The sequence below is a fragment of the Aulostomus chinensis genome, chromosome 18 (genome assembly GCF_037954235.1).
Source record: "Aulostomus chinensis isolate RoL2024-O1b breed Wild chromosome 18, RoL_Achi_v1.0, whole genome shotgun sequence".
Taxonomy (NCBI): domain Eukaryota; kingdom Metazoa; phylum Chordata; class Actinopteri; order Syngnathiformes; family Aulostomidae; genus Aulostomus; species Aulostomus chinensis.
In genome coordinates this window covers 4,847,497-4,875,369 of record NC_141337.1, presented here as the reverse complement: position 1 = coordinate 4,875,369, position 27,873 = coordinate 4,847,497, and the positions used below count along the sequence as shown (strand labels likewise).

The window sequence follows — 27,873 nt, the reverse complement described above, 5'->3', positions numbered from 1 at the left end:
CACAGCTTTCTACGATATTCAGATTTAATGGATGCCAAAAACGAATTTAAGCTGGCAGTATATCATGAGTAGAGTGTGAATATGCAGGTGTCAACTTTAAAATAATTGGTTATTTTGCAGTTTGTGTGGGTGGGCTCAGTTAAAATGTATTGTGTACAGAGGGGTTTGCCATTGGTCCAGAGGAGAGATTTGGGGCAGGCGTGGACTGCATGAAGGAGTGAAAATACTTGAACAATCTCACGAGAAAATATGAGATTTTACTGATTATTGTTTACATTGCAAAAACATGAGAACCGAACCGAATCGATCCGGATTAAACTGAAGGGGATGCAACAGCACAACTTCCGAAATAGATTGGTTTCTCCCCTGCGGTGAGCAAAACGACTGGAGCCGAACTTTGTTTTGATCGTGCCGAAAGGGAGGACCCGAAAATCATCTCACCACGGGGGAAAAGATAGGGGGGTAACAGACGCCAGCTTAAAGACATCATTTATACCTGGTGAAAAAAAAATCCCCGAGGGTCGCCATTGTGTGGAGAGCGACAACATCACCCGATTTTGGTACAGTATGGTGGTCGGAGAGAGGGATGTGATGGGGGTCCCCGCCTAAGGAGTACAGAAAGGCGGGTTCGGGATACCCGGAGTTGTCGAGGCCTCCGAGGGAATCCTCCGTCGTCTACCTTGAGCTCGCCACGCGCTCCCGCGCCTTTGGTAGTTAACAATCAGCACGCGAGGGACGAGGCTGTGGATGCGGCCTAACCTGGGAGGGTCTGACAGGCTCCGGGGAAACAAGGAGGACGGTTTTTAGGATTAACAACAGGCCCTCCGGTGGACCAGGAACACACTTAAGGACAGTAAGTATCTCAAGGGATCGCGGAGTGAAAGAATAACTTGATATACGGACGGGGGCTCTAGTTAAATTGATCCCTAGCGTCGTGGCATGAACACCTGACAACACACAGCCGAGAAGATGCTTCTTTTTGACAGACAAGTTAACTCCGGTTGGTTGGCGACCTATGCTGTGTGTATAAAACAGCTTGATGTGTGTTGTTGGTGTCTCATTAAATCAACATTTGCCCGGTTCGTTTATGTGAAACATGACCAAATCATCATGTCACTAGTCACCGTTAGCTCCCCCATGCTAACGTGAAGTGATGTTCAATTGCTTGTTAGCTCATTTGTCCAGCGATAGCTAGCTACATCGCAGATCATTCAAATCACTTCCACTGGTTATAAAAATGTTAAACATTGTCCTGATGAACGCCAAATAACCAATATTTGAGTTTACTCTTAAAAAGATTTGGATGCTGCAGTTTACACGAAAAATACAATGTATGTATGCCATAAGAAACGCCAATACTGGAATATTTTTGGGCGTGTAACTTAAAACGATAACCTTTACACAAGCTAGCAAGCTGGCCACTTATTGTCTATTGTGGCCCTCTCCATTACTGTGAGTTTACTTGGCAGTCCTTACGTTAGTGACCTTTCATAACTCTAGGCTTATAATGCCTGGGCGTTATCACATGATGCTATAATTTTCCAGTCAGTGACTCTACACATCTGGCCTGCGCCTGATGCATATTTAATATCCCTTATTGGCTATATGTTTTGCCAAACTGTGGATTTAGTGCTGTCAGTATTTTATTGAGACTGGTGCGTGCTGAACATATTGCAAAACATTGTTGTCATGCTTATTGATGACTCAGAGAATTTTTTTTGTACTTCCATATAGCTAAAAACAGCGATGACTCATCACAACCAATGCCTGTTGAAACAATGATCCATCAATGCCACTTGAATATACCAGACTCCTGCAATACCTTCCTTTAATCTGTGCTCTTGTCTCTGCAGCCATGATGGAAGAACTGCATAGCCTGGATCCCCGACGGCAGGAGCTGTTGGAGGCTCGCTTCACCGGGGTTGGCGTTGCAAAGGTTTGTGTAACAACAGATGTCATTGAGGTGGAGCATCGGAACTGTCTCGTGTCAAAGAGCTTACATACATTGTTGTCTTGATTACACATATTTGTGAACGTCTTCTTTTCTTTGTCTCATTCTGCCTCTGTATCACTCTTCTGTTTGGCCCATACCAGCTTGGCCACCATCCTTTTCTTTGTCTTTGGAGAAGGTTGAGCTGTGTCTGTGTTTTTTGGCTGGTGTGACATGGCATCTCTCCCTAGCTCATGATGTAGTGGCTGCATATGCAAGGGGAGATGTCTGCCAAAAAGGCCACAGACGGGACAGGACTGGTAGGGGGAGGAGGTATGAAGGCAGAAGAGGAATGCAGAAATAGTTCTTGACCAGGTGTGAGCGGAGGCAGCATGTAGCCTTTCACCCCCTCGTTTGCTACATGGATGGAGCTGTCTTTGCAGAAGGTGATCTTGGAACAGTTAGGGAGTGAGACTGAGTGCCAGGAGTGGGCTTCGTGCCAGCCATAGGCAGAACTGAGCCCATGGCATGGCTGCTGCCGCAGAGAAAATGGCGGTGTCATGCCACTGCCACCCTGGATGACAAGAGATGCTGTGTGTGGGGGTAGAGATATTTCTTTTAATGCATGTGAGGAGTCATGGGTTGCTCAATGTCACAGAGCAGCTTAGTTTTTTCTTTCTTGACCTTCATCAGCCCTTTGGCGCTGCTGCTCTCGCTGTCATAACATAGTTGGTGAAAAAAGGGAGAATTTGTGCACAACTTTTTTTGTGATGGAACAGAGAGAGTCACACAAATGGCAAGAAGGGCTCCAGACTTTCACTTGCAGCACTGAATCTTTTAGGAGCCAAACATTTGCGAACACCACCCCTTCACACAACATGCAACGCCGTACATTTACACCACTACAGAGAAATGCTTTGGTGATACTTTATAATTCATCAGTTCATTTTTATTTTAGAATAATTATATAAATTTGTGATGTGTTATAGATCAGGGATTTCAAAGTCGTCAATGATATTTGTAGTTGTATGTGATATAGGATCGTTCTTAAGTTATGTGATCCCTTGGACAGTTAACTAGTTTGCCAGGTAACCCGAATATAGCTGTTTTACATAAATCTAGCTGGGTGGTATGGGGGGGTGATACGCCAATATTTACAACTGATCTTGTCCAGTATTTACCAGGGTTGACGATGTCTGTATAAAAAAGGCCATGTGATCGTTATATTTTGTAGATCTTGAAAACTAATATCAACCTGCTGCATTTTTTTCCCCCAAACTTCATAAAAGCCTATATATAAATATCATCCATCCGATTGGTACTGATATTTATTTTTTTTTTAAATGATGAATATCTGCAAGTAGTGGAGAACACAAAATCCTCACCTACATTCTGGCCTGAGTCATGTATAGCGTCTGACTTTCAGAAAGTTGGAAAAATAACAAAAATGTCCTTAAAATTACAGTACTTCTTAAATATATTTTTTATTTGAATCAGATTTGTTTCGCCAATTCCAAATGGTGTCCTTTTAACAACTAATATTCTTTCGCCTCGATTCACTGAGCCCCCCCCGAAACCGTGTGGAGCCCCCCTGGGGAGGCCTGCCTCCCACTTTGAGAACATGGGTAGATAAATCTGTCCAGCCATACATAGCAACTGAAATGAGCCCCACAACTTCAGCTGCAACATTAACACACAAATAAATCAACTATCGTAATCCAGTCATAGCCTATGTGTTATGCAGGAGTGGGCCGTTCTTCTCTTTTACTGGTATTTGAAGAATATTTTGATGCTGCTTTTGTACTTTTATTTCATTGGATAGTAGAATATTCCTCAAAAACTGCCGTAGTGACCTAAGTGAGAAGTTTAGCCACAAATCAGTTCTGGAAGAAACTAATCATAAACTGTATTGCTTTTGAAATGCAGATGTGACAAAACAAAGCCGGCGACTCACATCTCTGAGATGCTGATTCATGCTGGACTAATTTCTCTGTGATATTAGGTCTTTGATTTGTCAAATATTGCATCTAATTTGTATTTTTTTTTCTTTGCAAATTACAGACATGGCAGATGCAAAGAACAAGATTTGAAATGAAATCTGTAATCATAACAAATTCTCTTGGTAATAATGGCCCAGGGTCAACAGGGTTTAAAGATATAGCTGAGCACAGTTCCAGAGGGAGATTATAATCCAGATAATATGGACAACAAAGTAGCAAAACGTCAAATAAGGTGATTAATCGGTGAGGTGACAGGGGGCTGTGTGACGTAGATTCATTCCTCTTCTGAAAATAATGATCCATCTTTGAGTCACTCTCTCCTAGTGTTTCATTTGATGTAGGTTGAGCATGGAAGGCATTTTTTTTACCCGTGGCTTTGGTGCGCCTAGTTTTACAGTTTAGTCTCCAAAATTGGTTGCAAAATGTGACGAAATGATGGCACTCCATAGCGCCTCAAAGTGCCATTCCGTATGGAAAAAGTCTGATCAAATGATCACGATTTTTGAGGGAGATAAAACCCCAAGCTGTCATTCAGGGATGGAGCAAAATATCTTTCATCTTCTTTTTTTTTTTCTCCTGAGAGAAGAAAAGACCAGTTAAGAGTATAGTGAGTCGTAGAAAAATGGATGACATTATCTAAAGGTGACACACAGAGGGAAGAATACATCCCCAGCAGCATGCCTAATGTTCAGCCATTTTAGGAGGGTTCAGTGAGAGAGCTCTAGTGTGCTCTGAATGACAAAGTACCTCTCCATGATTGGACAGTGCCTGCTGAATTCTGATGTGATTCATTTGACTGACAAGCATCACCAAGGGAACCGGTATTACAACTGAAGCAGGTCTAGATTAAGTGCAAGCTAATGGTGACAGTATTTAACCAAACCTGTGCTTCCCATCCTCACTTTCTCCTCAAGTTTTCTCACTCAGGCTGAGCTCTCCAGTAAACGCCTCCTCATTTTGAAGATGTTAATTTCTATTTCTCATACATCTTTGTATTTAACATTCTATTCGTGTGTTTATTTTCATGTAATTTTGACTTTTCTTTACAGGGCTCAGGCCAGAATCAGAATGAGTCATCTAACCAGAGTCTATGCAGTGTTGGCTCGCTCAGTGACAAGGAACTAGAGGTTAGTCTGCATGCCAACCATCTCTCCATGTTAATATCACATCGGACATGATGTTGACTCTTACTACTCTCCTCACAGACTCCTGAAAAAAAGGCAAATGACCAGAGAGTAAGGAAGCGGAAAGTGGACCACTTTGACGGCAGCCAAGGTAAGACTGTCCCTCCATGTAATGATCCTCTCATAACTCTTAAATAGCATCTTGCATTACATACTGCCTCTCTTTCAGGTAAAACAGGGACAAGGGGACATAAAATTAGTGATTATTTTGAGGTGAGTGGCTGAATATTGTTTCTTGGTTGTACTGAGAGCAGCATAGTTAATGTCTACTTAAGACACTTTCAGTATTGCGTGCATAACTTTTCATACTTTCCCTCTAACCCCTGCGTTAGCTATCTTGGGATCTCTATTGATCTGCCTTCCTCTTCTTCCTCTTCATGTCTGTCAGTTTGCGGGAGGTAGCGGTCCTGGTACCAGCCCTGCAAGGGGGATTCCACCAGTGGTCCGCTCTTCCCCACAACACTCCCTCTCCAACCCTCCTGTCACGGTGAGCACATTTGCTCTCTCTCGTGCACTTTTAACACACTTTCTTTCCTGTCATTCTGTCCTCTATGCTTTTTATTAACATTAATGTTCCTTTAAAAAAAAAAAAAAGTTCTTACAAAAGCTAAGATCATTGAAGGTAACATCTGTTTTCACCTGTGCTGGTTTTATTGTGACTGGCAGCTGCAGTTCTTAATATTTTATTTAATTTGAGAACATTCACACATGAAGCCAACGTTTTTATGTATTTGAGTTTTTATTGGATGAATGTTTTTGTGTCCCAGGTGCAGCAGGGAAGCCCCTCCTCAGTCAGCTCGGCCAACACAGAACACTCGTCATGTTCTATGAAGCCTGCTTGTCTTCACTTGCTGCACAAAGCCACACAGGTACTTGGCACTCTATCGGGACTTACTGACTGTTTAATTGTATAATTTGAAAGGCAGTTATGAATATTTGGCATAGGAACCAACAACTGCTAAAAATGTAGCTGCTTTTAAGCATTTATTAGATGGAGCCTCTTCTTGCACTGCATTTGAAACAAAAGAACCCCCAAGTAACTGAACACTGTTTTTCTTTCACCGTACCCTGCAGTCTGACCTTACCATAGAGAAACTAACAGCAATGGAGAACAACAAGAACTCTGACCTGGAGAAGAAGGAGGGCCGAATAGATGATTTGCTGCGGGTACTAATCTCATTACATTCATCCGTGCAACTCTGTTTGCCAATTTGATTGAATTTGTTGGTTTTGACAATATTATGTCTCGTTAACTCAAAGCATGTTTGACAGATGCACATGAAAAAACAAGAACCGATTTTTGACTTAATTCTTGTACTTGACTTTTCTCCTGCTTGTGTGTACGTTCCGCCGCAGGCAAACTGCGATCTGAGGCGACAGATTGATGAGCAGCAGAGGATGCTGGAGCGATACAAGGAACGCTTGAATAAGTGCGTGACCATGTCCAAGAAGCTGCTGATCGAAAAAGTATGTTCTGCCAAAAGCTCTATGACTTATTTCAATCAGTTGCTTCCCAAAGTCAGTGGGTTATTGTGGGTTTTTCACACAGGGACATTTTGGAAATTCCCTTTTGTTTCATTTCACAAGTAAATAACTGCTCCTAAGTGGTGGTTGTGTTTTTCTCTTCTGCAGTCAAAACAGGAGAAGATGGCATGCCGGGACAAAAGCATGCAGGACAGGCTACGACTGGGTCACTTTACCACAGTGAGACACGGAGCGTCTTTCACTGAGCAGTGGACGGATGGCTATGCCTTCCAGAACCTTATCAAGTATGAAAGTTTTGATTTAAAGCTTTATTTTTGGTGTTTTTTCCTTCGAACAACTGTGATAGATTTAAATTCAAAATAAGAGAAACCTGTACACTTAGATGTGTTCATAGTTTGAAAAGATTTGAACAAGCCGAGCGCGTCGTCCCATGCAGTGGATGCTGTTCGCATCTTTTACTGCTCTTCTAGCAGTGAAGACTCCTGTGTAGGAGAGACCTGTTGTCTCCCGTAGGTAGCTAGGCATGGAATAATTTGGGCGTGAGCCAGTCACCACTGCTTCCTGCTTTAGTCCCATGCGCTCCCGGTGAGCAGCACAGTCACTACATCGTTCAGCTGTTCGCACAGCTCGTCCCACTCAGACCACGGTGGGGTTACTTCTTGTTGGCTCTGCCAGTTTGGTGGCATTTCACAGCACGCACTTTTCTGCTCTCACTAATATCAAGTCATACACACCATTGACACAATTACAAACATATTTGTTTTAGAAGGAAAGTAAGAAAGGGAGTGGTACTTCCTCTTATCCAATGAAATAAGGAGCACTTAATTGAGCAACGTCATAACTGAAATTTCAAATATCTAAGATCTCATTGAAATCTCAAAATAAAAAATAGTCCTCGGAGACGGAGGCCCACTGTAGTTTGGGACCCTGTAGTAAGCAGAACTACTCATGTATACATACTCACAGCACAAGTACATTTAAATTTTACAATTCGGTGTTTGCAGTTGGGTCTTCCAACCTCATGCATTCAGCTCCATTTGTCCAAATATTTAAAGCAATATATTTTGATGTTTTGCTACTTTTTTTTTTTTCTTTTCCAAATTCACTTCATTGAATTGAATCGGGACCGACGTGATGCAGATCACATACAAATCCTCTGCATTTTAGCTGGAAATTTATACAGGCAAACGGAATTATACCCAGCAGGACATATTTTTATGTACAAATGAGTGCTGAGTGTTGAGCTCTGTGTTTGCAAATGGATTTAGCTTTCAGCTTTAGAACATCTGTGTGTCATTGTGCCATCTCGTCTCAGGCAGCAAGAAAGGATCAACTCGCAGCGAGAGGAGATTGAGAGGCAGAGGAAACTGCTGGCTAAACGCAAGCCGCCGTCTATGGCCCAGACTCCACCTCCAAGTCTGGAGCAAAACAAACGGAAAAGCAAGACTAATGGAGCAGAGAGTGAAACGTAGGATGCTTTGCTTTTCTCTGTTGATGTTTTCTTTCCCTCAGTATGTGCTGACTTGAACTTTTGCTCAGGTTGGTTCTGTTTCCTCACAGGTTAACTCAGGCAGAGTACCACGAGCAAGAGGAAATCTTTAAATTAAGACTAGGCCATCTGAAGAAGGTAATGTCTGATGTGCATACGTGTCTAGTGCTAATTCCTTTAGTTATGTTAAGTGCATAGCTTTTACTAATTATCTTGTACATTGCAGGAGGAGGCTGAGATCCAGGCGGAGCTGGAACGGTTGGAGCGAGTTCGGAACCTGCACATTCGTGAGCTGAAACGGATCCACAATGAAGATAATTCCCAGTATGGTTTCCTCTTTTGTGGTCATTTATCTTGCTGTAGTGACGTGTCCCTGCACTGTGTTCAATTTCACAACTTGTTTTATTGTCTCGTTTAGATTCAAGGATCACCCCACGCTAAATGACCGTTACCTGCTTCTCCATTTACTTGGACGGGGAGGTTTTAGTGAAGTTTACAAGGTGAGAGGTTTTCATTTTGATATCCTCTGCATCATTCTACAAACGTAAAGTGAAATCCAACATCGTAAACACATGCGCAGTTTGGTGCAATTTGCAGGAGAGTTTCACAAGATTTATTTAGACTCCGAAAGTGCCATTCGTGGCGGCTGAGCGCTGAGCGTGTTTCATCACGTTACACCATGTTGATGTCAACGTTCAAGCTGAATGACTTTTGCCAGAATTTCGACTTTGTCCAGGAACCTGCTGACACCAAAGTTAAAACAATGAACAGCCATTTAATGTGTCTCTGTTGGGTTTTTTTTAGATTTAACAAAAGTATTTCCAAGCACATTTTTAAAGGATTGGCCACTTTTCTTTTCCAGGCCTTTGATCTAACAGAGCAGAGGTATGTGGCTGTCAAAATCCACCAGTTAAACAAAAACTGGAGGGATGAAAAGAAGGAAAATTATCACAAGTAAGTATTTTATTTTTAATGATCTTGTCCAATCACATTCACACTGAATAAGATAATGTCCACTTTTCAGAGAACATGTATTATCATTGATGATGGTCTTTTTTTTCCAGACATGCATGCAGAGAATATAGAATCCATAAAGAGCTGGACCACCCACGAATAGTTAAACTCTACGACTACTTTTCGCTTGACACTGACTCGTAAGTGATTTCCCTTTAAACCAACATTTTTTGTAAAGAGGTGCGCAAATTGGCAGATTTTTGATTTTGAAACTTTTTTTTTTTTTTTTTCACACTTCCTGCTGAGTCAATCAGACATGTCACCCTTGTTTTGGAGCAGGTTCTGCACAGTTCTGGAGTACTGTGAGGGCAACGACTTGGACTTCTACCTGAAGCAGCACAAGCTGATGACCGAGAAGGAGGGCCGCTCCATCATCATGCAGATTGTCAACGCCCTGAAGTACCTCAATGAGATCAGACCGCCCATTATCCACTACGACCTTAAACCTGGTGCGTCTCCACACCAAAATAGCTATTCACGCTCTTAATGAGTTGCCTGATTTTGTCATTTTCCTCTGCGCAGCTCCACTGTTCTCCTGAATATTATCATTAATATATCCTGAATATATTATGTTAGATTCTTCGCTTGTCTCACCACTGTAGCTGCTTTTATTCTGCTTCTTTCATGGTGCACAACACCAGTTCTTAATTAAGAGGAAAATGCAAACTATAAGCCCTTTTTCACCGTGAGAACTTTCCTCTGTAACTCAAAATGCTTGGAGAGCAGGATCCAGGGTCCAAACTGAGTTCTGGGGACTTTATTTTACCCTGAGATGAAGTCCAGCCTTGGTGGTTTCAGGAACTGTAGCGGATAGACCTATCTCTGCATAACATTACTGAACATTTCTCTATTCCCTGCATTTTATACCAACTGTCATGGTTCAAAAAAAAGTCTGCGCTTTGTGCTGTGCTAGTTGTTGCTATAGTAAAGAAATGTCAGACAACAAAAAGTTTAGAGCTGATGGACGAGGTACAGAAATGACCTGCTGTGAGACAGTGTTGCTCTTTTTCATGCGTCAGTGAGCTGATTTGCCTAATCTTCATGGCCCTTCAGACTGGTTGGAGCACTGATATCAGTGGGCCTGACGGACCCGTTTTAATTCCAAGAGAAATGGTTCTTTGTCACTTTGTTCTATGGGGTCAAAACAGTGCCCGACAGCCTTTATCTCATTTTATTGTTCCCGATCAAACACCAAATCACAGCTAAATCCAGCTAATAATGGAATTAGTCTAATAATGTCCTGCTCAGTTGTTAACGAGAGATAAAATCAGTCAGTTTGATGGCCCTGCCCTTAATGAAGTAGCTGTCCTCTGCTCCATTAAGATGTATATTGATATGTCACATGTGCGAGCTGAAAGTTTCAGACTCGCACCAGATGGTAACTGAATCCCTCCCTCGCCCTCCTCAGGTAACATCCTTCTAGTGAACGGCACTGCCTGCGGGGAGATCAAGATCACAGATTTCGGCCTGTCAAAGATCATGGATGATGACAGCTACAACTCAGTAGACGGGATGGAGCTCACGTCACAGGGAGCAGGGACATACTGGTAAGATTTACACCGGAGGAGGACTCCCTGCCTCCCAGGCATCATCACCTGCGATACAATGAATTGTTCTTTTTATCTGTACTGCTGAGCCCTGGTCCTCAGGGTCAAATTCATGTCATCTAGTTGCAGCTGAGATATTTCTCTTCACCAAAGTGCTTCACAAACCACAGTGCGTTAGGGAAATAAAAGTCATCATTTGACTGGCTGGAGGCGTTTTACTGTAAGGACGGAAAAACAAATGGTAGAATATAAAGTATGCAACAGGAGTGGTTTGAATTGCAGAGTCGGTGTGGGAATGTAAATTACCGCAGACTTTATGAAACTTTTGTAAGTATCATGCTGTGGAATACGACGGTTATATAAGCCAGTGCAGAAAACACTGTACGCTGGTTGAAAATACAAAGGTTACTGCAATGACTGACCAGACGTTTCTGCCTTATTGCATCTTTGAATCAGCCATCCTACATCTCTTAACATACAATTCAGGAATCAGCGGAAGAAGGTGCTTTCCACTTTACAAGGCTGTGCATTCAAGTATTGAATTGGCTTATTAGACAGGATAAAAACAAATCTGCAAACACTCGATGATGGTCCGTCTCAGGGCTCCAGGAAAACACAGTGAAACTAGATGGTAGGGATGCGCCCATATTGTGGTGAGCAGACGTAATGTGATGAGTTCTCAGAAAAAAATCTAGCTTCATGACTGATATTGATTCATGTCATTTGAAGACTGACGCAAATTAAAAATCCCCCTTCTGATTGCATTGATTATGATAACGTCCCTTTCCACCTCCAGGTACCTGCCGCCAGAGTGCTTCGTGGTTGGGAAGGAGCCGCCCAAAATATCCAACAAGGTGGACGTGTGGTCGGTGGGAGTCATTTTCTACCAGTGTTTGTATGGCCGCAAGGTAAAAGAAGCACACCACAAGTACATGGTTCTGCTAGAAGTCCTTTTGGCTGTTGTTGAATCTAGAGTCCTACTTTATTGCATTTAAATGGTCATCTTGAAATTCCTATTCATCGACTTCATCCCTTCATGCAGCCACGATAATATGGGTACCATCAACCTTCACTGAAAAAGTGGATAGTAATGATTTTGACTTAAGAGAAATCCATCCATCTCCGGTACCTCCATCAAACAGCATACTCAACAAACCCAGCCCAGGGTGCTAAGTGACATCACACATTATGCAGATGTTATTACCTTACTTTCAGTCGAGGGGAATAGATTTGGAGAGAGTGCCTGGAAGCATAATCCAGCAATGTTATTAATAATGACGTTGAGCAGTGATTCCCTTTAATGAGCATAAACACTCAAAATGATTGAATGAATAAGTAATTACCAAACATCTTTCTAATGTGCTTTATAGAGTAAATTGCTCGCTCAAAATTAATATTTCACAATTCAAATTAGAACATCCATGCAAGATCGACATGAGGCCTGTTGTTTTGCCTTTTCCTGGTAAATTTGACAGTCCCACTGTGAGAAATTCTTCTCACATTGTTGTTTTGTATTTAGGAGAATTTGATTCCAGATCGAGTCACTTTGTGTTGTCTACCGCTTATCCTGTTAAGGGTCGCAGGTGGGCTGGAGCCTGTCCTCGCAGCCGTCAGGTGAGAGGCGGGTTTCACCCTGGACGGGTCACCAGTCCATCACAGGGCCAACACATAGACAGACAACCATTCACACTCAGCCATACCTACGGTCAGTTTAGAGTATCAGTCAGCCTCGTCCCCTCTTGATGTCTTTGGACTGTGGGAGGAAGCTGAAGTACCAGAGAGAACCCACACAGTAACAGGGAGAACATGCAGACTCGACCCAGAAAGACCCCGTGCTCCAGCCGGGGCTCAAACCCAGAACCTTCTTGCTGTGAAGCGACAGTGCCGACCACTGCACCACCGTGCCGACCCGCTTTGTTTCCATTTACTGTCACTAATTTTTCTTCTCCTCTTTCCTTTCAAGCCATTCGGCCACAACCAGTCCCAGCAAGACATACTGCAGGAGAACACCATACTGAAGGCAACAGATGTGCAGTTCCCCCCCAAACCAGTAGTCACACCTGAAGCTAAGGTGCAGGGTTCTTTCCCCCTTATTCCTTCATAGCATCATGGTCAGACCTATGTTTGTTGCAGGGACAACTACAGTCGGCATTCATGTGATTGAAGGGTTAAATTCAGCATTTATGGAGAGCTTTGAAGGGGATTTAGCAATCTTAGAATATGTTGTGTATCACCAAGCCATACTGACAGTCCACTTTGTTTGTCCTCTTCCAGGCGTTTATAAGGCGCTGTTTAGTCTATCGTAAGGAGGACCGCATCGACGTGCACCAGTTGGCCAATGACCCCTTCCTCATGCCCCACATCCGCAAGTCGGTGGCCTCCTCGGGCACCTCGGGCATGGCTGTGGCCTCCACATCCAGCTCCTCCAACAGCAGCGCCTCAAATTGAGCCCACGCCCCTTAACAGACTGACTGAACCGTTTGAAAGAGTGGGGTGGGGTGGGGCGGTGACGCTGTCATGAGTCCCACCTCCCAACAGAATCCCACCTTGCCATGAAGAGCCTGAGAGAATTCAGTCCAACAATGGCAAGGGACGGGTTGGAAAGGGAGACCCATGTCACCCTTCATCCCTCTCATGTCCACGCACCCCGGCCTACCTGTCCTCCTCTCTCAGAAGGGCGACGTCGCTCTGGGGGTCAAAGCCCTGGATGAGTCACACAGCGAGGGGGGAATGTTTGGCACTGTGTTAGTGAAGAGCGGGGTTCAGTGTTTTTTCTTTTCTGCTTAAAAAAGAGAAACCGAAGTATAGAACTGCTTCAGCTTGGCTTGGTGGAGAAGACTGTGGAAGGCCTCATACCCATAACGCTGTCACACACCCATGCATGAGCCATTCTGGTGGACGGTGGTCCGAACTCCCCGAGCTCAAACACTCGGTTTGCTCTCGTGTCCCTGAATCAGCCTGGCCTCTTTATTACATGAACCCTAAATATCTACGGCACTCCATCTGACCTGCGGTTCTGGGATCCCCTGGTCCACTTAAATCTCAGACCCAGATAGTGTGTGACGAGGAGGGACTTACCCCCCCACCCCACACCCCTACCCCCTCCCTGCATCTCCTCGTCAAACTCCTGTGACCAAAGCTTATAACTTCCAGTTGGTGGCACTGTTCCACCTCCGTTTTTATAATGAATGGTTTTAGAGTCCTGTTACGTGAGCTGGAGTGGAAGCTGTCAAGGAAGGACCCCTTTTACATTTTTAAAAAAGAAAAAGACTTTTCAATTTAACCAGTTTTATGGAGGAAAACTGTTGTGTTTTTCAAGTTGCCTTTAATTAGAACTGTTATTGTTTTTAATGAACCCCCACCTCCCCACCCCTACCATAAACACACATATTTATTTAGGTATGTTTGAATTTATTTTTGGCCAATAAAATGCAAGGGACTGGTTTACCTACTAGTACTGTTGGGGGGAGATTGGGCCTTAGCAGAAAGTTGCATAAACCATTAAATACTATTGGTTCAAGAAAGTTTGTTGTTCTGGACTTATGTGGACTTCTCCCAAATGAGCTTTGGGACTGTTTGATTCACCCATCAGCTCCTCAGACTCTAGATCAGGGCTTTATTTAGGGGAAGATGTCATTTCAGCCTTTGTAAGCTTGTGATTGGTTTTACCGTTATCCGATAAGTTGGCAAAAACAACAACAACAACAACAACAACAAAAATCACTCTTGGCGAGAAAAACAGTGCAGCTTTCATGATCATGGTAAGAGAACTGACGTTGACCAGTACAAGTTTACCAAAAAAAATGATTCATTTTCTCAAATTTGCCGTTGCAAGAAGTGTGCGGCCACAACAGAGTAGTTCAAAAACATTAATACAATTATTTATTTTATTTTAAAGTGAAGGTTCAGTTGGTTCTTGCTTTGTTCTCCTTCTGTAGTAGACCACACGTACTTGAGGTGCACCCGAGACTCCGAGGCCGAAGAAGAATTCAACGCAACTGGCTTGCATGAGGTTGCCGGGAACAGAACACTTTGTTTTCTGTAGATCCCAGCAGCTGTAGCTCGACAAACACCGCACACGTTGACGGGCAACGTGAGCTTGAACACGATAAATGTTTGCGGCTTGTTAAAAGAAACTGCTTTTTGACAAGCGTGCTTTTACAAAATCAAGCTAACAAGTGGATGAGGGGAAGCTGCCAAGCTCCATGCGCAAGCTAAAGAGTTTTTTACTGTACGGATTCAAGATTGTGACTCTTCTGCATGTCGGTTCACCCCACATTTAAACTGGCAAGTATTGAGGAGGAGCTACATCTTCAAAAAATTCAAGTTACATGTGTCTGTCCTCGCCAAAAGGGTTTTGACCACTCGGTGTTCTTAGAGTCTGTTCAAAACAACAATGGCGGCCCCTGAGGAGGCCAGCCTGGATGTGCTGCTGTGGCATCAGTTACATCAGAACCGGAGAGGGTTCCTCATTTGAAAGAAGCAAAGATCCCACCTGAAGAGTTTTCTACACAGGAGGGATCTTTCTGCTCCTCTGCCGACCGGATTCTGGTCCTCGGTGAGTTTGTTTCTGATTCGTTGAAATTGTCTGTGTCAGAATGTGATGGGTAGTTGCTCCAATCACCTTCTGTGAATTTCTTGAAAGTGCCCGCCCTTTTACCAGAAGGTTTCCATGGGTGATTTTCCAGATGGTGTAACAGCCCGTCTGGCGTATCAGGTTACATTCTGCACTGGTGGCTTTCAAACTCTGACATCATCTTTGTTTTTGCAGAATCACCCCCCCCCCCCCCCCCCACACACACACACACACACACACACACACACAAAAATGTGCTATGTTACAAGTCAGTCTCTGATCAGGTTTCTGATGAGCACAGAAGTTTAGACTTTAATTAGTTAATGAGATAACATCCTCCAAGTGTCAAACCCCTAAGCATGATGTCGCAGGGTCAAACGTTCAGTTGGAGAAAATGTGGCACAACAAAAGTTTTGACCAGACAAGGACTTTTAAAGTTCCATGTTTTCCCTTTTTTTAACGGCCTTACCGCGTGTGGTTGCTCTTTAAGTTCCTCTCGGGCCGTCGTGGGTCCCCGGACCTTATTTTGGGAACCATGCAAACACTAGTTGACGCGACTCCATTCATTCCGGTCTCATCTGACTGAGAGGCAGACGGAGCTCTGACGGTCAAACTCGCCACCAACTCTGAAGCATCCGTCCTCGAAGTGAAGCTCGGTCGGGGCATTCGATCACCGCTTCACTTCTTTCTCACTCTCGGCTCGTGTTTGTGGGGGTTTTTTTTTTTCCCCCCCCTAAGTGCGTGCGCGTGTTCGTGCACGTGTTTATGCGCGCGGGTGCGTGTGTGTGTGTATGTGTGTGCGTGCGGTATAGTTGTGAGCATGCAAGGATACGATCGTCATCGACACAAGGAATCGAGAAGAACATGGATAAATCGGCACCATCTATCGTACAAATGCACTTTATATTTATTCATCTTTTGTCTGGAACTGAAGAGGAGCGCTACCGGTGAGAGAGAGAAAAACAAACAACTCACGCTTCATTTTCATTCACATAAAAGGAGAGGGGGGAAAAAAAACAACCGAGCAGACGTGGAGCCTGTTGGTAACGGTTGGTTGTTCTGGGAACGACTTCCTCTCTTGGACCAAAAAAAAAAAAAAAAAAAAAAAGCACCAGACAACAGAAAGCGAGAGAGATTTTTCTGCGTGTGGTGGATTTTGGTGCGCTGGTATGCCACGAACCAGAAGTCCGAGCAGAGTGGAACCAGATGTGGAAGGGGGGGGGGGGGGGGGCTGGGGGCGGAGGGACGAGGCTCCTGCACTCGCCCTGCTCCGATTTCTGTGTATGCAGAAGTTTATTCAACGCCACAAAACTACAAACTTTTTTTTTCAGGGCCTGTTTTGCTTATTTTGGGATCCGGATGGCTTCTTTTAGTACGAAATGAAAAACTGACGTGGAGTGACGCTCCACTTTGCACCCTGCGGGCAGATGTGACCTTTACATCCTGTTACAGGCTGCAATTAACACATTCGGTCCAGTCGTGCAGCTACCAGAGGCTGACACGTTGGTGGATGCTGTGGAGTGGAAACCCGCCGTAGCGCTTTGTAGTTTTTAAAAAAAAAATCCTTAAAAGTAGAATTAGGTTCTTCTTTTACTTGCATTGTTTCCTAGAATCGGAGTTTTATCTTGATTGCGTCGCTGCTAGGTACTTAAAACAACATATTTCCTGTCACAAAAACAGAGAAAATAGGCGGTTGGAGTATCAAATGTCAAACTTCATTATTACTCAACTTATGGAACCTTCAAATCTTCAGTTTTACTCCGAAGGGTTCAAAGTGACCCCATTAATTATTCTGACAGACTTCCACGTATTTTGTACATCCCATTTATACAAATGAGGCTTGACCCAATGTTTGGAACGAACACATTCCAGCGAAACCCAGTGTAGTTCAGTTACTAATGAAAAGAAATAATTGAAATAAATCAACACCTCAAGCGTCTTTAAAATCCAACCAAGTGTCTCAGACTTTGTGGTCGTGACAATTTAAATCTATTCAATGTAAAACCACAAAAATAATAATTACCAAGAAAAAAAAACCCAAAACAACTACCTTGGAGATTTGGAGGAAACAAAGAGGATTTCACCCCAACTTGTACTGAATGAAAATTTGTTTCACAATCAAATTCTTGTGTAAGAACCAGTATTTGGTGCTACCCCCCCCCAACTGCCATGGGCATTGACCAACAGGAATTAGCATTGTTAGCATCCGCTGAAGGCCACAGGCTTTAGCTTTTCTCACTCTATTTTTATGTATTTTGGTGTGAACACCTGCATGTTATTCTGATGGTTTTAAGCTGTTTTTGGGGGTTTTTTTGGGATCATCCACTGGAAGGTGCTGCTGAGTGTTGTTATGCTATTAGCATTGATGCCATGTGGCTACATTTCACGTATTTGTTGTTAGCATACCTTGCTAAAAACCTCAGTCAGTTCCCCACCATTGAGAAACAGTTTTAAAGAATAAAAGGGCTTTAGATGAAATTGCAACCTTTCGATCGGTTCGACGTGTTGTCAGGTAAGAGCTGGGAAAACATGCGGCACTTCCTGAGAAGCTAAAATATTCGAATGGCACTGATTTGTTGTAAAAGCCCATCAAACGCAGCCAATCAAACCTGAGGGTCACAATCCTCAGGAGAGAAATGTGTTGACCCCATAATGGTGTCATGTAACTTGGGGTGGGGGGGGGGGGGGGGGACTTGAAATTGCTGAAATAGATACACAATATTGTAAAATACAATTTTAACCAGCGTAAGTTGGCACAGTTACCTCAGTATGAGATGCAGTATCATATCAAAATAAAACTTCCAGTAATGATGCATAAGCAGTTGCAGTTTTCTAAAAATATACCAGTGAAAACGTACTATACTCTTGATCCTTTAAATCGACTTAAATCCCTAATCTGCTCTGACAATTTCAGGTCCTTATGTACTTTATTCCAGGCAGAAGGGGCAGTGAATTTAAAAGCTTTTTAGCCTGATTCAGTTCCAGCTCTGAGGCCCAACAGAACCGTGTGGGAGGGCGGACACACATTTTAAACATACGTGTAAACAGATAAGGCAGAAGCAGCCCGAGGACAGACTTGCAGTGTGGAGGAGATGCAACCGGAGCCAACATTTCTGGAAAACACTGCATTGACACATCAGCATCCATGTTGCATAACAAACATGCAGCGTTGCACAAGATTTCAGTGACCAGTGATGACACGTCAGTGCAGCGCCGTGATCAGGTTCACTCGCATCAGCCGACTTTCAAAAGTATTTGTTTCCAGTTTGGAATCAAGTCCTCCAGCTGTGGCATAAAGACCCATAAATGTCCTTTTTTAATCTTGCAGTTGCGACTGAGAACACAAGGGTTTACACTTGTACTTTAATCTCTGCCACAGTAACCTGGACCTCTTTTGGCTGGGCTTCATTTCTGAAATTCAAAATCTGCCAGGAAACAGCATCATGCTGTCAAAATGCAAAAATCCCTCGTCAGTCACTTTTAAGCCAAACGGTGATGTTGAGATGATGGCAGTTGCCAGCTGCGTCTGAGCGTTGGCCCTGACCTGTTCCATGTGTTGTCATATAATCAAAGATCTTGTTTCTGTAACTGCAGTGCAGCAGTCAATTTGTCCAGTCCGACTAATATGAGTCGGATCATAATGTGGTTTTCAGTTTTGTGGCATTAAAATCAAACTCAGACTCCCACTGAAAACTGATAAAACGAGGAGCGTTCAGCTGGAAGTACAGATTTTGATCTCCAGTTAAACCTGCGCTGCTATTCTGCCGTGCATAATGTGGGAGTGATGGAAAGTTTCAGCGCTCACTCTGGTTTCTAAATTCGATTTGTGCTTTCCCAGAGGTCGGCACTCGCTCTGATTCTGAGTGTGGCTGCAAAATGCAAATATGCTCCTCTCTACCTAAAAAGCTGCCCCCTCCCGCCCCCCCTCAACCCACCCACCCTCCCACTCTCTCTCCTTTCCTCTTCCATGCTTCTTGGATGAGGTAAAACCTATCCACAGTTTGGATTGCCTCAGAGGCCAGACCACCATAAAACACCAAAGAGACAAACACAGCAGGCTGGAATTTCCTGTCTATTTGTTTGTTGCCATTTTATCACACCGGCCGGTCCGAGTTCTGCTGCTTCATCCCAGGCATCTGTCAAAATAAGAAACGGCTTGTTTAGGCTTCCGTGTTTTGTTTTTTTAAAATCATAAATAAATATCAATAATAGTCGAAAACCTCATCGTCATGTTGAGAATTATTTTGATAACATCCCAAGACTTGCTATTGATTATCCCAAGCGTTGTCGCCATTCCCGGTCCAACAGATGACCGTATAGCGGAGGTGGGGGTTCTGGGAATATCTGCCTCGTCTTGGCAAGTGTTGCTGGTTGTTCTTGGCTTTCAGTGTCTCACTTCAGCAAGAAATTGTCTTGAAAAAGCAGTGACAGGGCAAAGACGAGGGAGAGATCACAGCGGGAGAGCTGTCTCGGCTTAGTTTTCACAGAGCTCAATGGCTTAAAGTTAATCTGGAATTCTGCACCCTCTCTGATTACCCCGGAGTTTTCTCACATCAAACATCCAGCCGTGTCCCCACCAGAGTGGAATTAAAACTTCCATTTGAATTTGCTTCTTGCTGTCTAGAGCTTCAGGTTGTTGAATGGTTCAAAGGGAGAAGTCTGGCATTGTCGCCATATTAATGCAGCGCTCATACTGAATTCAACAAACAGCGTAACAGGGACTGTAACTGGGATGATGGCGGTGTGAAATGCCCCCGCAGGCACAGCTGAAGCGACTCGCAGGTCTATTTTTATAAAAGTCTTTTGTGAGAAAGGCATCAGGCTGATTTATTGGCATTCATGTCTCATCTAGTTAACAAGTCAGCATTGTGTGCAATGCCAGAAATCCAATTGTCCACATGTTGTTGTTGTTGTTGTTGTTTTTTTAATTTTCTGAGTAAAGATTATAGCATAGCATAAATTGTTGTTGCAGATATCACAAAGAGATTGCAGCACAGCACCGCCTGTCATCCTAGGATTAGATACTCAAGTCTTGGCAAGAATATTTGTGTAATTTCTCATAAAAACCTCATTACACTCAACACAAGACAGAACTTCTGGACAAATGGCGTGTTGGTCAGCTGAACAGGCTGGTTTGAATACATCCAGGGTGCTTCCCCTGTAAGGTCTCCCACACCGGACGCACCCACAACGTACGGCTTCGCTCTCGTACCGGTGCGTCCGCTGTATTACTGAAACTTGAATGCATCGTCCTAAAAAACAAGCTGCCTTCCTGAGATGGGACTTGTCAAGGGTGTCATGTGAAGCGTCAAGAACATTTTTTCATGTCAAATATCAGACAGACGTACACAGCCAGACCCCCCTTCAGTCCAGGTGGTTCCCCCAGGTGAAGGTTTTGAGCTTCACTGTGTCAAATGATGCACGTGCAGAGTTGGTGAGGTGATTTGTATTGGGTTTTTTGGTGGGGGTGGGGGTGGGGGGGGGGTTTCTGCACCATCAAACAAACAGTGCTTTGTGGGAGCATTTTTGCATACTTTTATGGAAGTGTCACTGGTTGAAGTGGACTGTGATTTTCCACAGAAAGAGGTTGTTTTCCTCCTCCTGTATTTGGAGGATTAATAACGGAGGTGACGGGAATAACGGCCTCATGGAAACTTAGTTTGGCACAGAAACCTGAGAAAATGTTTCCTTTTTTTGTGTCTCTCTGATAAGATTTCAAGTTTTTTTTCTGTGTGTCCGGCTTTGCGCTCTCTCATTGGTGATTGAAGTGGCGGTAAACAAGCCTTACAACTGGGCGTTACTGTAATATACTGTACTCAGCACTTTCAAATATATGCTGAACCACTCTGTTGCTGTTTCTGTGTTTGTGCCAATGACCGAACGAGCTAACCGGGCCTGAGGGACTCAACCACAGGGTGTTAAAAGAGGGGCGTGTCAGCCGTCTCCTCCAGATTACAGGGGTTTTTATGGAGCTTTTGATGAGACTCCATTGTGTCTCTAAAAGTGTCTGTAAAAGCAGCACAGGAGGTTGAGAGTGTTTTAGCTGAGAGGTAGGAAATGAGGGATTGCCACAGATGGAGTGGACTGAAGTAGCCATGTGGGAGAGGGGTGTTTTTGAACTAAATGCCCGCTGATCTTTCCCACCTACCCCACTTCCTGGCCTCTCACAGTAGCCTGCTGAGTTGGAATGCTGAGGGTCCTGCTTTCTCTCCTCTGTCTGTCAGGTCTGAGAGGGCAGAGATTTGTGTATATTTGGGGAATTATTGTCTTATTTATGACTTTAATTTCTTGGTCTGTCCGTCATAGCCCTGGCTAGTTTCTGAATCCTTCAAGAGAAAAAGAAAAGAAAATAGAAACGAGGGAGAACCACATCGTTTCTTTTTTCCCCCCGGTGTTTTATTCATAGACTGTATAAAACAATGGACATGGCCTCTGGGTCTGAAAGTGAAGCCGTTTACTGTGTGTAGTGGCCTAAACCGGCGTTCTGTCAACGGGGGGCGGTTCCACTCGTTGTATGAGGATGTCTCTGCAGAAACCTGTGAGAAACCAAACTCTAACTTTTACTTGATGCATGATTCAATCAACATGTACCCACTGAGCCGATGGTAACGTTGGATGTAGTCACGCTGTCTTCATTACAACGTGGTCCTCATTTTGTAGAAGTGCGGTTCTCATGTAGAGTAAAGCAGGACAAAGGAGAAGGAGAATAACTGAACGGCTGCAGTTCGATTCTCTTGTTGAAATGTAACTTTTCTTATTGAAACAGACTGAAACGTAATTGCCAAGTGGAACACTCGGCAGGGAAAAAGAGCGCAAGCTAGAGGAAGACGAAGTAACACTTGGAGAGGTTTCTTCTTTTTTTTTATGCTAACACATTGCCAGCAAGCAGAGGAGAAGAGAAGAAAAGTAGAGGACAGAGGAGAGTGTGAGATCAAATCGGAGCAAAAGAAGTTGGATTTCTCTGGGTCTGCTGTGAACTTGCTTGAACCTGGAGAAGTGAGGAGGGTTGGTGCAGACTACATCGTCAAAGATATGCAGCCTCTGTCAACAGAAGAGTCACCAACTTTGAGAAAGCAGTGATTTTTTTTCTTCCTACCTGAGTAGAAAAAAGGAGCACAAAAAAAAAGGCAAGAACTGAGAAAGATCCACAAGATTGTAAAAAGTTAACTCACTGACATGACAAAAGTAAGTTCTGTTAAGGTTAAACTGAGGCAATATAAGTGAACTGAACTGAAATAACTGGAATTTATAGACCCCCCCCCCCTTCCATAAATGGATTTGAGTCCATTCCTCCAGAACAGACAATCGTGTGATATTGTAACTTATTACTTTCAAAGGAAAACAACTCTTACATTTTTGGAGGCAACTTTGCCAAGTCTCAGTCAGACCCCTCCCCTCTCCCCAGCTCCACCCTCTCATCCAAATATTGCCATCACCAACCCCCCCCCCCCCCCCCCCACTAAAAAAAAAAAAACCCAAAAAACCAAGATGCAATTTTGGAAAAAAAAGGATTTCAAAACCAGAATCCACAAACGCGTATGAGACCTAACGCTGGCTACGTCGACTCCTTCCTTCCCCAAAAGTTTCCTGTCATTGCTCCTCCCAACTCATTTTTGTAACCTGTCATTGATTTTAAATGTTTTTTTTTGGGGGGGGGGGGGTTTGTGTTTCCGTTCGTACCAGAACGCGGCGTGGCTCGCAGGCAACTGTGGCTCCTCCGAGGTGACGAGACTGCAGACAGCCGTCAGCGTTCGTTGTGTCAAACGAATCAAGTTCAGACACGTGAAAGCGTCCAGTCACACAGTGAAAGGTCTCTCACGTACGGCAGGAGGAAGTTACAGGTCAAACTGAAGGAATGGGGTGAATTTCTGGGAAGTGGTTCATGGTGACATAATTCAAGTGCAATCACTGAAGTTGCGTTTCAGGCCGAACATGTGCATCTACTTTGCTGAGTTCATTGCACGGCGCTTCCACAATGGCTTCCTGCTGAGTCCTCTATCATATCGTGTGCGTAAAGGGTCTCTGGGTTTTATTTGGCCCGCAGGTGTAAAAGACAACAGCAAAACAGAAAACACTGCTCATGCTGGGTTTTATGGAACGTTCCTTTGTATTCTGAAATGCTTTGTCATATTTTTTATGTTGTGTGTTTTGCAACTTTTTTTTTAATGTGGTCTCAGAAATGTTATTTATTGTTTTGTAATTTGCCAGTGTGTTTTCTTCCCCTACGCAGGGACATGAGAGTTAACGCTAACTGTAGCCCAGCATTCTATCCATCAATGGAGATATTGATCCAAAACCTGACCTGTTCTTTTGGCCACATTAACATGGAACTCATCAGTATTATCGACTGATGCTGTTGTTTCCCCCTCTCTGCACAGAACCGCTGGGCTCTGATGACTTTGCTTTCTTCCATGAGGGCGCCCAGGGGTGCCTGGGGGTGCGGGATCACTCCCTGGTTCTGTCAACAGCCTGTGAGGAAGACAACCAGCGTTGGAAGTGGGTGACCCGGGGTCGCCTGTTCAACCTGGGTTCCTCGCTGTGCCTCGGCATGACCACTGGCAACTTCACCGTCAGATGGGACAGGTCTCCTCTGGGCGCGTACACCTGCGACCGCGAGCCCCCCAGAATACGCTGGACCTGGAACTGTGGCCAAGTGCTGGAGAACCTCAATAACTACCTTCCTTCACCCTCGTTTTGGAACTCCTCCACAGCCTCCACCCCTTCTAAATGGACACTGCATGGTGGTGTGCAGGACCTGTGCACTAAAACATATCGTGGTAAGCAGAATTTCTGCAGATGGATCTGATTCCTTTGAGATTCAGACATTCTCTCTTTAAATCAGTATCAGGTTGGCATTGATCACCAATTACAAACGTTTTTGAGGAGTCTGCAAATCTCAGTGTTTACATTTCCCAACTATAGGGCGCTCGGATACCTCGATGTGACATCATCTTGGAGTCTAAGGAGCCAAACACAAAATAAAAAATAAAAAAAATTCCCACAGTCTTAAAGAGATCTTCCCTAAAGCGTGAGCTCTCACGGGCCCGTGACCCACTTCTCCACCAAGCTCGGTGAAAGTCAGCCTCGTAGTTTTGACGTAACTCTGCCTAGCAACTCAACCTAAAGGTTTGGCAGAGGTCACCTTGGCGGAGACAGAAGCTCTCCGAGTGCCCTCTAATTTGTTTGTCTTTCTGTGAGCAGGATTGCATTAAAACGATGAGGCAACCTTTCGCCAAACTTTGTTTTTTTTTAACTTTGGTTTGGCCGAGTTTGCCTTAGGAGAGGGTAGCGCTGTCCGAGGGCCTTCTAGTGTGTTTATCCAGAAAAAGAATGCAAGTTTTTGCGATGTTAAATGAAGAAGAGATTCCCAGATCCGTCCTTGCTGTACCCCATCACTCAGTTTGGCAAATACGGGCCCGATAATTTTTCCAGATTCCTGTTAACAGATAGACAAACTAGAGAGTGCATACCTCCGCTTAGGCAAACCCAGCCAAACCCACAGTTTAAAAAAAAAAAAAAAAAGCAACCTTGGAAAAAATCATCCTCACAGTTTCTTTGTAATCCTGATAAAACTGCAGGGAAAACATGACCCCTTTTTTTTTTTTTCGTAGAGGCGCTCAAGTTCAACCGCAATCATACATTTTGTGCCGTGCCAGTGTGGCAGATAAAGTGGCTGTTGTGGATGCCTCCCGCATCTGATCAAGTGGATATAACAAACTGCTTTAAGGAGTCTTAGAGGAAAAGTGGCTGGCTGCCAGTCAGAAAGCCAAATAAAACACTGTGTTTGTTAACTCACAGAGTTGTCCTTGTCCTTGGGTGTATTTGTGCTGGTAAATTTTCTAATCCAGGTTAAATCAAACTGCGGTGGTTCACATCTGAGCCTCATTTCCGCTGTCACTGCCACCGTGCCAATATCACACGTCGCAACCACTCATGTCAAACCGTACCACGGCTAATTAACACGCTCTGCTTGACTGAGTTACCAGAGGCAGTTCAGTCTGGGTTGTTTTCTTCTCCTCCATTTTTTTTGGTGGTAAGAGACTGCGTTGACATCCCCAACTTTCAAGTGCTGATCTTCACGGGTTTCTTTTTTAGTGAAGTCAACTCACTGCTGGAGATGAATGCCTGCGACATTAGTCAGCCGAGGAGCAGCTCCGCTGCAGCCAGCCAGTGGTGGAGCGGAGAGGGAAGTCAGGAAGGCAGCTTCAGAAATCTTTCCCCTCTCGTTTAACTTGTCTGCCCTACTTTCCATTGGACACTTTAATGTGTTTTAGTAACACTACAGATCCAGCCTCTCTCTCTCGCTCTCTCTCTCTAGCTCGCTCTCTCTCATTCTCTTTCTCTCTTTTTCTCTCTCTGTTGCCCTTTTCTTCACACCGTATTAAACTCGTAGAATGTGGATGAGAACTATAGACCGTCAGTTTAAAATTTGCACTTAAAAAGGTTCTGCTTCACGTTGTAAATATGTTGCTCTCAATTTTTATGCAAAGTCATTGCTGCCCTTGCTGATGTAAAGGTGTCGCTAATTGTGGTCTAATCTGTTTAGAGAATCTTTTAACCCTCCCATCTGCCTGTCCACTATTTGACCGGTTTACATTTTTAACTGTAACTCCATCCTCTGTTTTCACCATTTGTTTGATTATGCAAGTCACTGAGCAAACAAAGAAGGTATGTCAGATCAACACAGTTCACATGAGTAATTTTGGATTGCTGTTTGTCCTCTGTTTGCCCTCAGAGATCTACACCATCCAGGGGAACTCAAACGGCCGTCCCTGCTACTTGCCCTTCCTGTATGACGGCCAGTGGTTTCACAACTGCACCAGTATAGGACGTGAGGACGGTCACCTCTGGTGCGCCACCACCTATGACTACGGCAAAGATGAGCGCTGGGGCTTCTGTCCAGTAAAGAGTGAGTTCTGGGCTGTAATTAGAAACCTCCTCACTTGTATTTTCTCCTGACTTCTCGCCTCCTTTTCCTCACTGTCAGGCAGCGGCTGTGAGACTTTCTGGGATACTGACCCACTGACAGACAGCTGTTACCAGTTTAACTTCCAGGCCACACTGTCATGGAGTGAGGCTCGGATCAGTTGCCAGCAGCAGGGGGCGGACCTGCTAAGCATTACCAAGCTGCATGAGCAGACCTACATCAATGGTAAAGTACAAACACACACACACACACACACACATTTAAGGGTAGGAGCAGCCATTTTTCTTGATGTAGAGGTGACAACACGGTTGAGAAAATAAAGGAAAAACCTGATTAAATGAGAAGAGAGCCCATTCAGGCTGCGCGAAGGATCCCTGCATGGTTTAATGGGTATGGAAATGAACAGAATCTTAAGCGAAGGTCCTCACAGTCACTGGGTCTACACCCAGTTGATCAGCTGGGGAGGGATTTTGGTGTTTGAAAGCACTTCCAACCATCAGCATCAAAACTTCAAATGAAAAAATATCTTTTGTACTTGCATAGAGTCTACGTTAAGGCCCGACAGCACTGGTGGCCTGTGGTGACCCAAAACCTAACTTAGACATTCAGTGTTAGTTTTTCCTTTAATTTGTCTCTAATCTTTACCAAGTGACCACCTCTGGCTGGGACTGAAAAGTGAACACAATTTGAAAACCTTCAGTTTGGCCACTTGTGGCTGACTCAGGGGAGTGAATTCCCTATCACTCACCTGTTATAGTTACAGCTTAAAGTCACGCATAGTCAGTTTTCCACCGCAGACCAGACGGTCCTGCAATCAATGTTGTCGGCGTTATATTGTAGGGGGCGCTGTTCCAGATCGGCTAACAGCTTAGCAGCTACTTGCATTCGGAAGAATGTGAATTTCATTGTCTGTTCCTGCGAAATTTGAAGAAGTTGTGTTCCTGAGATATCGTGAAGGGAATAGACACAGAATATTTTATTGATCCCTGGGGGAAGATGTCTCGCACACCTTAGGTGACACGACCCTGAGCTTTCACCGCCAACATCTTTTCACTTCGTCATGCAGTCCTAGTGAACACTGGTGTCAAGTTTAGGAAATTTTCCCCAAATTTGGCCGAGATATGGATGAGAGTGGGAGTACAGACAGGAAACCTAAACAAAATGCGCCCGTTGCTGCCGTCGGCATGACATAAAAATAAATCACCTATTTAAAGGAAGAAGCTGGTGTCCTGCGGGGTTTGGACAGTTGCAGCCGGGTGCAGTGGGCCTCTTGAGTGGGCCGCAGACGTCTGCACACACCGATAACATTATCACAACATTGACTTCTCTAAGGATGTCGCATTAGTTTGTCTTCCCATCAAGCTCTGTCTTCTAAGCTCGCCAGTGACAAAAAGCAAACGTCTTAACTGTCAGGAGGCTTGAGGCTTTTACTGCCGCAGCATTTTTCTGTGCAGATTCATCTTCTCGAGAGAGGGCAGATTATCGGCTTTGATGACCCTGTTATCTCTCCTCTAATGTGTCCAGCAGTTCAGCTTTCAAGCAACATAATAATTCAACCATGAACACAGACGTTTGGCTGTGTAAATTCTCTCTTCCATCAAAAAGTAGTCATTCTCGGGGTGCTCTTATGTAAGCCTTCTTTCAGCTACACTTGTTTTGACACTGAAAGCGATTCTAACTGTTTAGAGCTTTGTTGTACTGTGACTTCCCTGTGTGTGTGT

The 27,873-nt window shown here is 44.2% G+C and overlaps 2 protein-coding genes across 3 annotated transcripts in view; both read left to right on the top strand.

The window, feature by feature from the left end:
• The first annotated feature begins 186 nt into the window (after nt 1-186).
• Nucleotides 187-13,755, top strand: tlk2 (tousled-like kinase 2). Of its 2 annotated transcripts, XM_086184703.1 has the most exons (21): nt 187-853; nt 1,854-1,936; nt 4,980-5,057; nt 5,136-5,205; nt 5,284-5,327; nt 5,503-5,601; nt 5,882-5,983; nt 6,189-6,281; nt 6,471-6,581; nt 6,747-6,883; nt 7,915-8,067; nt 8,160-8,226; nt 8,315-8,412; nt 8,507-8,588; nt 8,951-9,042; nt 9,153-9,242; nt 9,382-9,551; nt 10,511-10,649; nt 11,446-11,557; nt 12,613-12,720; nt 12,924-13,755. In XM_086184703.1, exons 2-21 carry the CDS (start codon nt 1,856-1,858, stop codon nt 13,095-13,097), a joined length of 2,100 nt encoding a protein of 699 aa, XP_086040829.1. In that variant the 5' UTR covers nt 187-853; nt 1,854-1,855; the 3' UTR covers nt 13,098-13,755. The 2 variants fall into 2 exon arrangements, with proteins under 2 accessions (XP_086040829.1, XP_086040830.1); XM_086184704.1 differs by lacking the exon at nt 5,503-5,601.
• A 2,031-nt stretch (nt 13,756-15,786) lies between these two features.
• The window catches only part of mrc2 (mannose receptor, C-type 2), a 30,027-nt gene continuing 17,940 nt past the window's right edge, over nt 15,787-27,873 (top strand). The window contains exons 1-4 of the mRNA XM_086184690.1: nt 15,787-16,172; nt 23,604-24,002; nt 25,961-26,134; nt 26,213-26,377. Of these exons, the coding sequence (XP_086040816.1) occupies nt 16,046-16,172; nt 23,604-24,002; nt 25,961-26,134; nt 26,213-26,377 (865 nt within the window). The 5' untranslated portion in view covers nt 15,787-16,045. The remainder of the gene's footprint in view (nt 16,173-23,603; nt 24,003-25,960; nt 26,135-26,212; nt 26,378-27,873) is intronic.